We start from the raw sequence: 12,786 nt of genomic DNA on the forward strand, positions 1-12,786 counted from the left end.
GGGAGGGCCCTTTGTCTGTGGAACCTGCAGTCGGATCTTGCTCTAGAAACTTTCATTTATCAAAGCCTCTTCTGCCCTCAGTGTGGGGGGAAAAAAAACCAACCCCTTATAAACACAGCCCAAATATAAATGGTTGCAGTGAATCCCTGAATCTGCAGGACAATCTGCAACAGTAGTTGAGATAGCTGAACTGCTCGGTTCTTCTCAAGGGATTGTTAATTCTGAACCATAAAGACTGACAATCTAAATGTGGCACATTGGACAATATAGAGACAGCAGAAACTAAACTGAATTTATCATCAGCAAAGTCTCCTTAGTGTAACTTTATCATTCACTTTCATATGAATTAAGAACCTCAATTTTTTAAAAAAAAATTTAAATAAAGATGCTGCAGAATCTCCAATCCGTCATACTGGAGTGCCACAGAGATCAGGGGTCTTGCCTCAGAATTTAACACCAGCTTGCTGCACAGCAAATGGGGCCTTAGTGAATATTAGCAAATAAGTTAATGGAAAATTATGTTTATCTATTTTTATTAGTACTACTTCGATAACGGGTATTTTGGTGGCTATTGGTAAAACACTTTCAGGCTAATAGATTTAAAGTGAAAGATCAAATTGTATCAGTACTGTAACTAACAGCATCGTTCAGTCCTCCTACACCATGACAGTTAATATTAGTTCAAACGCTAGATTTCAACCTGAAAAAAACTTCAGGCTATGGAAATTCTTCAGGAAAAATATGCACATCCAGGGGGAGGAGGAGTAGAAGTTAGGGGGCTACAAATTAGAGTAAATTAAGGAGAATGTACTGAAAAATAAAACTTTTATTAAATATTCAATGTATAAATTCATATACAAAATACACTTGTCTGTGTGGGAGACAAGGAATATATTCAGTCCTGATGTAGATTACTATTCCATCAACAACAACCAAGCATTTACACTCCAGTACCTCCCTTAGCCACTTTAACTTGGGGAAGCTGACACAGAAAGCCTTTCAGTGTGTACTCCCTCTGATGAAGCCCTGTTTGTAAGTAGTTGAAAATCAAAGGCTAGCATAACTAGAAATAACCTGTTCCAGAGTTGTGAAGCAGTCCAGAAAGTCCTCTTCTTCGATCCCAAACTTAGTGTACTGGTGAACGTAGGCTCTGAGGGGGCAAAGAGTTTGGGTAAACAACCGAGAACTAGACAGCAAAACATTACAAATCATCGGTCCCTAAAAATCTGACACCTGGTACAGCATCAGACTGAGCTGGTTGTAATGAGCATTTTCCACCCCTGTAAACCAGAACTGAATTTCTAGTACATTGTTTGGACTCTTATTGTGTAATTCATACTGGATAGTACAACATAATCCAGTTCTAATAGTGTTTATAGCCTCAGGTATGCTGCTTTAAAGGAACAATACAATTTCAGGGTCAGTGGCTGGCTTTTGGGGAATTGCAAAGGGCATTTTCTGGCTTGCTTCTCAATCTCAGCAGAGCCACTAAAAGCAATTATTGTACTTAGAGGCAGCAGTTTACTCATTTATGGTGGGCAAAATGTCAAGTAGTCTTTGTGGGACAAACTTAAAACTGCTGTTTGTTGCATGATTTTAACAGATGATAAATTTAAGAACAAAACTATTCAGCTCTTATTCCCACAGATCGTGTGGCTAATTCCCATGTTTACTGGACACATGCCCTCTGGCGCCCAATAATCTTGGCCTCATGGGATGGAAGAAAAGAGGCAATTATTCTTTGAGGTTAAAGTCTAGTTTTAAGGAAAAGTAAACCTCAGGGGTCAGAGCCTTTATAAACAGCAACTCCCAAAATGTTTTTGAACCAAGCCACTTACTGTTTCCTGGAATGAGCAGCAAGTTTGTGTACAACCTAGAAACTGTGTGATCAGTAAAAGAGTTTGTATGTATTCTTTTTAGAATGGATATTCTGCAATGGACAAGTAACTTTGGGGGTTTTTTAGTGCTGGTGAAAGTGCCAACTTGACTGCACTGGAAACTGGTCCTATTTACCAAACAGATATAACATCAGTAGTTCAAGCTGCCCCACACTGCTCTGCCACGGTGCCTCAACCCTAGAGTTGGTTCCTCCAGAATCAAGGTTACAGCCTCCATGATCATTCAAGTTCCTCTGCAGTGACTGCTGGCGGGAAAAAAGCAATTGTGCCATGGAGAAATGGTTCAAGGCCACCCACGATTTGATAAAGGTAAGGGAATAGCAACTGGCCTTAGTTTTACTGTCTTTGAGTGCTCTGCAAAAAAAAAAATTTGATCTGGCAAGTTTTCTCTGAAATGAATTTGGTTCAATGTTCTAGGAAATCAGCCACGCAGCACTGGTTCCTCTTAAGTTGTTTTGATCTGTGGGAACTTTGTTCCTCCTCTTTGCAGGAATGGATGTACTCCTATATGTATTGTGCTCATATTTCACAGCAAGGCTGATCAGCAACTTGCACTCACTACAGCCTGGCTTGGATTTGAACCTGTGACACAGAGGCTTCTATACCCAAATCCCCCAAGAACATTATTTGGAAAACTACCACCATATTCACACACATTCTGTAACGAAGTTGGTATCACTGTTTCTTTTACTGTTAAGGGACACCTTTTTATCCCAAATCAGAATGATCTGTGAAGCATTTTAAACTGAGGTGTGCGTTTGCAACTATTTATTTCCAATTAAAATATTGAAAAGTCTAAATGAAAAACGAAGAGTCTTATTTTCACTTACTTGGAAGCAAACATATTCCAAGCTTTCCCCACAACGTTGTCCATAAGTTGCAGCAAGAACTGGCTGTTGCTGACCAAAGAAGCAGATTTTTCATACTTGTTAAAGGCTCTTGGTGTTTTCCATATATGAAAAGCCTCTTGAGGATTTAGCCAGGATGTATACAATGCTGGATCTCTGAAACCTCCTGCAATGGGAATAAGGCAGTTTTTTCTGACAAATGAAGTTTTACCAAGTGATTTTCTTTATATGTTCAACTAGAATTTTCCAACAATATGTTACACTGAGTATTGTACACCAGAATTCAATCTCTACTGCATGAATACACAGACTAAAAAAGTGACCCTGGAAAAGGATAGTTTATGACTGGTTCTGTGCCTGTCAAGGCAACAAGGAGCTGCTGCAGACACTGCCCATTCAACTTCACAAACCAACATAAGTGGAAAGGAAAACTGTAATTTGTTCTTATGGCCGCTGTGTCCCAGCTAATAATTAGAAGCTGGGGCTTTGGGAGTGGTGTAGAATGAGGTGGGTGATCTCACAAGACCCTGCTGTGAAAGAAAAAACAGCTGCAGTAAGTCATCCAGGTATCTCTGTTCCACCAGTTCTCTAAAGCCTCAGCTGCTGCTTGGCAGATCAAGTCAGACTTCCAAACAATATTTCCACCTCCGATGGGCCTAGTAAAGGTGTAACTGTACAAACTGGTTCTTTCCCACACAATGTGGTGAGGGCAGGATATAAAAGTACCCCAGCACTGCTTCAGTGCTGTGTGATAAGCAAGTTCTGATGTCGCCAACTCCTGCAGCAGCTCTGTATCTTTCCAGGTAGCAGTATACTATCACAACGAATCCTATCACACAAATAGAATTTAGTTTTACAGTATGATGATACCTCTCCTTTTCCCAGAGTTGCTTTAGGAAGCCCTGATAGATACTGCCAGTGTAGCATCTACGTATGTAAATACAGCAGTCCTTCATAACTGCATAACACGGCCTTGGACTTTAGAATGTGTTTGCAGAGAGAATGCTGACCTTATTCTTTAAAGGTTGTAGCCTTCAGGTTTTTTCACTTTCACCAGTGACTGCCACAATGAAAACACTGGGAGACGGAAGAAGGAATAACTAATGTGCTGTGTATTTTTTCTCACCTAGATCAACGCTTTGCACATCTTTTCCTCGCAGGACAACCAGGTTGGCAACGGAGGTGTTAAAATGTAGTGCCTGATTTGGAGAGGCTTTTGGGGGGACAGGATGCCCTGGCAATGGTGGTCGCACCTGCCAATCGATACCTAGAAACAGAAGTTTTTGAAACAAACTACAATCCATATTTCAATCATGTAATGTGCTTAATTAATTTACGTTTTTCAGCTCCTATCTTCCTGATGTGAAATAAGGCTGCATTCAGAAAGAGGTCTACTTGGAGACTGTCTAGTGCTAGTGATGTTCAGTACCTGGCACTGGCTGTTTGGCCGAGGGTGTGCCACGGCACGTAGGCTCCACTCACTGATCAAGCAGCAGTTGCATGACTCTTAGATAATGGAGCTCAACCTGCTGTTCGTAGGGAGGGAAATCTCCGACTGCAGTTGCTATTCCTACCGCATAGGAAATGACCACACTAAACTGTTCGCCATCCTTGTGCTTTGCTGGTACCTAAACTGTGTAATTGGAAGCCATATTACAGTTCACCCCCTGTCTAGGTAAAAGTGGAAGGATTAAAGTGTAAAAAACAAAGCAGCCCGGGGAATCCAAGAGCTGTTCCAAGTGAATCATGGAAGTAAATCCCAAAATGTTTTGTTTTACATATGCTTAATATTTATAGTTAGTTGAGAGGTCTGGGAGCTAAACCAGGATAAAGCAGGGATGAACTGGAAGGTCTTATGGCAGCAGTGTTATTAGTGGAAGGAGCTGCTGGGTATGTGGGAAAAAATCCCTGCTGTCAGATGAAGGGGGCTACTTCTTTCTGAATTGGTTAAAGCTATCCAGTGCGTTCCCAAAGGCAATAAGTTTCTACGCATGGAATAAGGTTTATGTTGAAAGAATAACTGATTTCCAGGGTGTGCACACACCTCTTACCTTCTTCCATCTTAGCATGAGCAATAAGCATCTGTCTTAGATGTTTGATGAGCCCAGGCCAAGTAAATGTGCTGTATGCCAGGGAGTTTTCTGACATCTGCGGTATGTTACGAAGACCCAACATCTTGAGTTCAGGATGGGGAACTAACGACTCCATTAAGTCTCCTGAGAATCAAAAAAACAGCTGCCATGACTGCCCAAATAATATGTAGGCTAGTCTATGAGAGAAGATAGTGAGGAATTTCATGGAACCTAATGACACAAGATGAAGGGGCAACACACAGAGTTGATAAGTGCAAGTCATACATATCACAGTGAACAATATGAATAACTCATACGCTTTGCTGGGGTCTATATTGGCATGTTAGCTCTCTCGGGAGGTCACAGATCACTCACTGGAAAAAAATCTGCTCCTTGTTTAGTGGTGGTCAAAAAAAGCAAATATGCTGGAATATATAAAGAATGGGATGGAAAACAGTGATAGTATCATAATGCTCTTGTTAGGTCAAACTATAAATCAGTTCCAGTGAATGTATCTCAGCGAGAGAGCTAAAATCAAAGGAGTTTAAAGAAAAACAATGAGACTGATTAGAGGCAGAAAGCCCATTCTGTATGCAATTGGGACTATTTAGAGAGGAGACATGGTAGACCTATACAAAATAACAAACGGCATAGACAAGGTAAACTAAATGCTCCTATTTACTCTCTCATAATATAAGACCATGAGGATATGACATGACACCAAAATGGACAAAACTGAAACTAAAAAAGTAGTGCTTATAGATGACATTTCTTAATAAGATTTTTAAAAATTGAAAATATATATATACATATATACACACACAAAAAAATAAGTAACTCAGTTACATCAAATAGGATAATTATTCAGAGGGAATATAAATGTTCATGAGTCAGGGCAAAAACCTGCTACTAACTGAGGTGGGTTAGGAAGAAATTTCCCCAAGGGGCAGGTTATTCCATAGTTGTCCACTAGAACAGCGGTTCTCAAACTGTGAGTCGGGACTCCAAAGTGGGTCATGACCCCATTTTAATGGGATCGCCAAGGCTAGTGTTGGCCCTGGGCACCAGCAAGTCTGAAGTCCAAGCCCCACCGCCAGAGGCTGAAGCCGAAGGCAGAGCCCCACCACCCAGGGCTAAGGTTACATGCTCCCCCCGCCCAGGCTGAAGCCCATGGGCTTCAGCTTTGGTCCCCCGGGCCGGGCCGGTGGGGCTGAGGCAGGCTCGGTCTTCGGTTCCCCACTCCTGGGGTCGTGTAGTAATTTTTGTTGTCACGGTGCAATGAAGTTTGAGAACCGCTGCACTACGGTGTTTCTTACACCTCCCTCTAAAAGCATCTGGTAATGACCACCGGTTGTGAAAAAATACTGGATGAGGCAGACCACTATGGTGAACCAATATGGCAATTCTAATGGTCTTATGACATTTAATAGCTTTAATCATGTTTCATTAGACCACTGAAATTTGCTTTCCCCTTCCTCATGGTAAAAGTTGTATAGCAAAAGGGTAAAACAATGAAGACGCACCATAAATACACAGAAACAGGAACAAAAGAGGGAATGACCCTGTGTTCCTGATCACCCATAAGGATGTAGAAACAAACAGCCTGCTCCCCCCACCCCGCATTTCCGTCTGACATGGGAGTATAGAAAATAATAAATCCTTTTCTGCATTTGTCTGGCTGTACTCTGAGTCTACTGTTGCAGGGATCAATGGGCAAATGCCAAAGTGGAAATTCTGGGTAGCAACCACAAATCTTGGCACTATAGATAAATTAATTTTCTCATTCCAGGATGACACACACCACAGACCTGTCTTATCACTAACAAGAGCGACATAATACTCTAATTTTGGTTTCCAGCTTTTTATGCAAGCCTTTTTATCTGGTTTCAGTTTGCATATAGTTCTAAACTAACTCCACAAACTTGAAACAAAACCACTGACTTGCACATGGTTTCACCTAAAATGTACATTAGTCCCAGGCTGACACCAGCCACTTGGAAAGAGGAAGCATCACTCTGTGGTAAAGCATGAGACTGGGTGGCAGAAGCTCTACTCTTAACTCTGCTGCAAAACTGACGTATGACCAATGGCAAGCCACTTTATCTCTTTCTGCCTCAGTTTCATCCTCTTTAAAAGAGGAGATAATACCCAACTCACAGAGGGGGCTGATGTTTAGCTCGCTGTTTGAAGAGTGCTCTGAGATCCTTGAAATGAAAGCATTAGATGGCAGAAAGTGTTATTATAATTAAATACCTAGTGGGCTTCTGCTATACTGTGAGGCCCCTTCTGAGGAATAAGTGGGCTGGAACACACTTCCCAGCTGATGTGCAATTACTTGATTTACATCCCTGAAGGAGATCTTTTTAATATTCATTAGCTGAGCACAGATCTTGTGGATGGCATCATTTTCGTGAACAAGGAGAGCATCTGATGACTGGTACAGGTGTGAGAGTGTCAGAACTGAGTTGTAGTTTTGAACAATAACCTGGAAGCAGAAACACACATCAACAAGGATGAATTAACAAATTAAGAGTTTTTGTCTATGTAACGTATGTCACCTCTTTTGATATTCTTCATGGAGTGACTGATTTCCCCCCTTTACCAAGACCTTGCACCCAATTCAGCAACCACTTTAGCTTCCACTTGGATAGTGAACAAGGCTTGCCTTGATCTTAGCATCCACAGCTGCATTCATAGCAAGACACTGAGAATGAATCTGTAGGATCATTCTGTATTTATTATACTTGCCATGTAATAAACTGGAGCCTTGTTTCAATTCCCTGCTCTACCACAGACTCCCTGTGTGACCTTGGGCAAGGCACTTAAGCCAGATCTACTGCAAAGTTTTGCTGGCATAGCTATGTCAGTACAGGATGTGGGGAAAAATTCACACCCCTGTCCAACATAGCTATACCAGCAAACCTGCCTCCCTGCCCCCAGGTCCTTTTGTCTGCATAGCTCATGTTGCTTGGGGGAGGTGGTTTAACTATACTGGCAAAAGATCTCCTTATGCTGGTTATAAATTGTGTCTCTATTACAGCTGTATGGACAAAGCCTTTCTTGTGTACGCTAGCCCACAATCTCTCTGTGCCTCAGTTCTCATCTGTAAAATAGGGATAACGGTACTTCTGTGTTGTAACAATAAATACACGGAGAAAAATTGTGATGTACTCACCTACTATGGCAACGGGGGCCTAAAACATACTAAGATAGCCTCAGGCCCGAGTGAAATAAGTCTCATTGTTGGGACTTGCAGTTTTACAATCACATTTTAAAAATTGTTTTGTTTTCACTTTTGAAAGACCCACAGCAACTGACTACAGGCAAACAACGAAACTGACTATACATAAGGTGATATCAAATACACAAAGTAAATAAACTGTAAAGAGACAATTCTCTCCCTTTCTCCAATATCTTTCAGTTATAGGCATTTCAGGTGTTGTTTATAACACTAGAAGGTAAAGCAAGTGGAGAGGGTTTTTTTTTGTTATCAGTAGACTGGCCTTTTAATACGGATTAAAAATTTTGCAGAACCTTCATGGAGCTTTAACATTCACCTCACCGGTTCCATAGGGCCAGATAACCTGGTTGAGTATAAAAGAGGTCGGAAAAGCATCCCTTAAGCACTGGGTCACATAGGCTCCCATGCCTGATCCTGTGCCACCAGCCATGCTCATTACTGTGAAAAATCCACTGAGTCGATCACATTTCTCTGCTTCCTTCTGTACCAGGTTCATGATAACGTCTCTGTACGTGGGCCCATGAACAGAGTAACTGCAGTATAAGAGAGAAAGTGAAAAGAGCAAGAACTCTTATAGCAAAACAAAAGCAATAAAGTCAACCAAGCAAACATATGAAGTAGCTTTTCCTTCTTTTAAAAATGCTGATCCATTTATCTAACTCTTTGTTATCACCAATGCTGCCTGCAGTGAACGATCCTCAATTCTTCTGTTGTGCCATTTACTTTGCATTAAAAGCCTGATCTTTAAAATTGGCCTCCCATTCTGCACCCGCAAATCAAGTAGTTAGATGTCTAAGTGACATTTTGTTCACTTTTCTGTAACTGAGTAGTAGGTCTTCACTGTAAATACCAATCTCAGTTCCTTGCAAAAAGAGCACAAGCAGTCTACAGTAGCAATAAAATCAGGGTAATGTTATGCATGCAGTATATTACTTCACAGCAGCAACAGTTCTGCTTCTAAGAGAGGATGTCTGTGAATCTAGGCAGTTGCTTAGTATTCACATGCTGTATTATTATTAGCAAAGCTTGCGGTGATCATCTATACCCATTTGCCCAGTTGTTTCCAGACCCTTGTTTCTGACAGAAGTGTGACTGGTGGTCATATTTCCAGTGGCCAGACCTAGCAGCCATTGAGAGGGTCTGACTGATTACTTTAGGTTCCATGTCAACAAGTACAGCCCGGGCAACAGGTACTGGAGAGAGAGAGAGAAAAAATGCAAAATCAAAAAGACTGCATCATACTTAAACCTTTTAACAAGAGAACAATGTTCACATAATGGGCATAACAACATACTAAAGGCCGGATCATACTTCTCTTATTCATGCAAGTCATCCCATTAACTTCAGGGGGACAGTACATGAGAATAAGGTGAGCGGGATTTGACCCTCAAAGTTTTACATTTACATAGAACCTTTCACTATCCCAAAGTGTTTTGCAAATTCTACAGAGACAGGAGTCCATCTCAATAGGGAAACCATTCATGTCAGCTAGTATTTGAAATGGACGGGCATCATGCCCCAGTACTTAATCTGATCTACCTAACGTGTAATAAACAGAAACCTGGAAAGAAAAAAACACGTTTCTCATCTAGAAAAGCTCTTTGTTAGTTCTCACGAATGTATGATGGCAATCAAAGGCACAAAACAAGAAAAACAAAGCTCACTGCAATAGTTCTATTACTGTAAAAAAAGAAAGGTGGTCTTAGGACTAAGGCACAGATTCAGGGGTCAGGACAGCAGGGGGTCTGTTCCAGCTCTGCCACTGACTTGGTATGTGACCTTGGGCAAGTCACTTCACCTCTCAGTGTCTGCTTTCCCATTTGTTAAATGCTGATGATAATGCACAGGAGGTACAGAGCTGAGATGGTAAATTCATGAATATACCTAAAGCACATCCTTAAATAGAAATGCAAAGTATTATTTATTACTACATATATTTCTAACAGGCAAAGTACGCTATGAAAAAAAAAATCCTTTAAAAATTGTACCTCCAGTTTTCTCCTCACTGAAGAAACGTTCCTTGCAAGCTTCCTGATAGGATTCATTCTCCTTCTTGGAGCAGATTCCATGTGTGCTGTGGAAGTCACTGCAGATAGCATTAAACACCTCGTAACCAATCTGGTTACCACACTGACCAAGCTGTACTGTGACTATTGACATGCTCCTTCACTTTGTATTTAATCCTAAAAAGAAAAATATAGAATTGTGCTTTTTACTGTGGTTGATTAAGCTCTAGAGTGGAAGACTTTGGACCAGTTTCGTAACCCATGAAAAGCAGAGTTGGGCAGTGAAATTTCTCTTGTACAGGGGGCAGCTGTGCGGTTTTCCAGACTTCTTAAACGGTAAAGCTATGTGGATTTAGTGGCTGAAACTCCTCTGAAGGGGCTGCGGCCATCATTCAGTGTTGACAGTGGCCACAGTGGGGCTGTGATGTGTTTGAGTGGGGGTCAGGGTGTTGAATTTTGTCTCCACCAGTTGCTGCTCAGGACAACCAGAAAAAAATAGAACAACTGGGATTTCCATGGTACTTATATCTCTCTCTCATGTCACAAAAAGCATGCCTATATTTAACTGACTCAAACACTGCAGGTTTAAGGCTAAGGTGCCTAATATGGACCACAATGACTAATGCTCAAGCACAACTGTGCTACCCCATCTGTCCATATGTGCAAGTCTCTGCTGACACATGAAGACTCTATTGTCATTTCTTAGACATTACTGACATTCAGTGTTGCTGCAGGCTCATCTACTTCTTTTTCTGAAGCTTCAGTGGTTCAGATCTACTGTTGTTAGCCATGGTAGAAGCTCTAATATAGACCAGACACTGGTATTTTAAAGGTTTCAGAGTAGCAGCCGTGTTAGTCTGTATTCGCAAAAAGAAAAGGAGGACTTGTGGCACCTTTGAGACTAACCAATTTATTTGAGCATAAGCTTTCATGAGCAACAGTTCACTTCATTGGTGCATCTGATGAAGTGAGCTGTAGCTCACGAAAGCTTATGCTCAAATAAATTGGTTAGTCTCAAAGGTGCCACAAGTCCTCCTTTTCTTTTTGGTATTTTAAACTAGCAGGTTGCCTTGACCACCAGATTTAAATGACACTGGAGTTAAAATGCTGGTTTATATTAATGCTCCCACTGATGGATCTGCATTGGTGGTAGCAACAGTGGGAAATCTTAGAGATAAAAGGCTAGTTCAGGATACAACCATGGACAGATTAGAGCCTCACATTCTCCTTTGGGTGAAACAAAATCTGTTCTGATACTGCCTACATGACCTACTGGGGGATTACTCTGCCAATAGTCCCTTCCTTGCAGATGCAAAGAGGCACCTGCTGCTGATTGCTGAAAGATCTACAGGATCCCATTTCAAATGTGAGAATTTAGATTCTTGCATGCATAATGGGAGTGGATGAAACCAAGCTAGATTAATGAGAAGAATTACTCTGGGAAGCTAAACTGACAGGTAGAAGCCATTCACATTTACATAATCCAGTTGAAAATATAATAGTTGGTATTTATCATTGTTAAAGCAGCCAACCATGGACCACTCATTACACTCCCACAGTTGTAAATTCTAGTTTAACACCCAATCCATCTACCAAGAATCCCAGGCCCCTCTCATCCAGCCATGTAGGTGGCACCCCCGATCCCAGCCCCCCCCTCATCCAGCCACGTACCTGGCGCCCCCCCGATCCCGGGCCCCCCTCATCCAGCCACGTACCTGGTGCCCCCCGATCCCGGCCTCCCCTCCTCCAGCCACGTACCTGGCGCCCCCCGATCCCGGCCTCCCCTCCTCCAGCCACGTACCTGGCGCCCCCTGATCCCGGCCCCCCTCATCGGCGCCCCCCCGACCCCGGGCCGCCCTCATCCAGCCACGTACCTGGCGCCCCCCGATCCCGGCCCCCCTCATCGGCGCCCCCCCGATCCCGGGCAGCCCTCATCCAGCCACGTAACTGGCGCCCCCCCGATCCCGGCCCCCCCTCCTCCAGCCACGTACCTGACGCCCCCCGATCCCAGCCCCCCCTCATCCAGCCACTTACCTGGCGCGCCCCGGTCCCGGCCCCCCTCATCCAGCCACGTACCTGGCGCCCCCCCCGATCCCGGCCCCCCCTCATCCAGCCACGTACCTGGCGCCCCCCGGTCCCGGCCCCCCTCATCCAGCCACGTACCTGGCGCCCCCCGGTCCCGGCCCCCCCTCATCCAGCCACGTACCTGGCGCCCCCCGGTCCCGGCCCCCCTCATCGGCGCCCCCCCGACCCCGAGCCGCCCTCATCCAGCCACGTACCTGGCGCCCCCCGGTCCCGGGCCCCCATTCCGCTCCCGCGTGGAGAGCGATGCCTCTCTGTCCCGCTCCTGCATCCCCGCCTTCCCATGTCGCTCTCATACCCCCCCCCCCGGCACAGGGCGCGCACCCCAGCCCCAAGCGCCTCCCCGCCAGGCCCACCTCGGTACCTGAGTCTCGCCCCTCACGGTCTCACCTCAGGATTCTGCCCCAGCAGCTCAAGACTCCTTCCCTCCAGGAGCGGGCGCAGCGTTACCATCACAACTAGCCCTCCGGGCCCCTCCGCCTTTCAACAGACCGTTTGCGCATGCTCTGAGCCAGCAGGAGGCGGTGTAGGGAGCTTCGGAGTGGGCAGGTACAGTACAGTATCAGTGTTGGGGGCTTCAGTGAACCTCATACGCATGCACCGAGCCGAGAAGCTTCAGTCTGCAGTCTGCGCATGCTC

At 43.9% G+C, this 12,786-nt stretch overlaps 1 protein-coding gene across 5 annotated transcripts; it reads right to left on the minus strand.

The window, feature by feature from the left end:
• Nucleotides 1-811: 811 nt before the first annotated feature.
• TUBD1 (tubulin delta 1) lies at nucleotides 812-12,778 on the minus strand. 5 transcript variants are annotated; one of them, XM_073315194.2, is made up of 9 exons: nucleotides 12,512-12,778; nucleotides 10,048-10,242; nucleotides 9,105-9,252; nucleotides 8,376-8,592; nucleotides 7,072-7,303; nucleotides 4,798-4,962; nucleotides 3,873-4,013; nucleotides 2,729-2,912; nucleotides 812-1,150 (listed from the first exon to the last, which is right to left on the minus strand). In XM_073315194.2, the coding sequence occupies exons 2-9, from the start codon at nucleotides 10,217-10,219 to the stop codon at nucleotides 1,048-1,050; spliced, it is 1,362 nt and encodes a 453-aa protein (XP_073171295.1). In that variant the 5' UTR covers nucleotides 10,220-10,242; nucleotides 12,512-12,778; the 3' UTR covers nucleotides 812-1,047. The 5 variants fall into 5 exon arrangements, with proteins under 5 accessions (XP_073171295.1, XP_073171294.1, XP_073171297.1 ...); XM_073315193.2 differs by having other exon boundaries at nucleotides 12,538-12,777; XM_073315196.2 differs by lacking the exons at nucleotides 9,105-9,252; nucleotides 10,048-10,242 and having other exon boundaries at nucleotides 12,538-12,774.
• Nucleotides 12,779-12,786: the final 8 nt, after the last annotated feature.

This window comes from Lepidochelys kempii, chromosome 17, assembly GCF_965140285.1.
Source record: "Lepidochelys kempii isolate rLepKem1 chromosome 17, rLepKem1.hap1, whole genome shotgun sequence".
In the NCBI taxonomy this organism is placed as follows: domain Eukaryota; kingdom Metazoa; phylum Chordata; order Testudines; family Cheloniidae; genus Lepidochelys; species Lepidochelys kempii.

What these genes read in the sequence shown, in the direction of transcription:
- TUBD1 (XM_073315194.2), bottom strand. Translation starts at nt 10,219, where the DNA reads ATGTCAATAGTCACAGTACAGCTTGGTCAGTGTGGTAACCAGATTGGT. An exon ending in GGCCCTATGGAACCGGTGAG is followed by an intron (nt 7,304 to 8,375) that starts GTGAATGTTAAA and finishes TTCTGCTTCCAG; the next exon opens with GTTATTGTTCAAAACTACAA. An exon ending in GTATAGCAGAAGCCCACTAG is followed by an intron (nt 4,963 to 7,071) that starts GTATTTAATTAT and finishes TTTGATTCTCAG; the next exon opens with GAGACTTAATGGAGTCGTTA.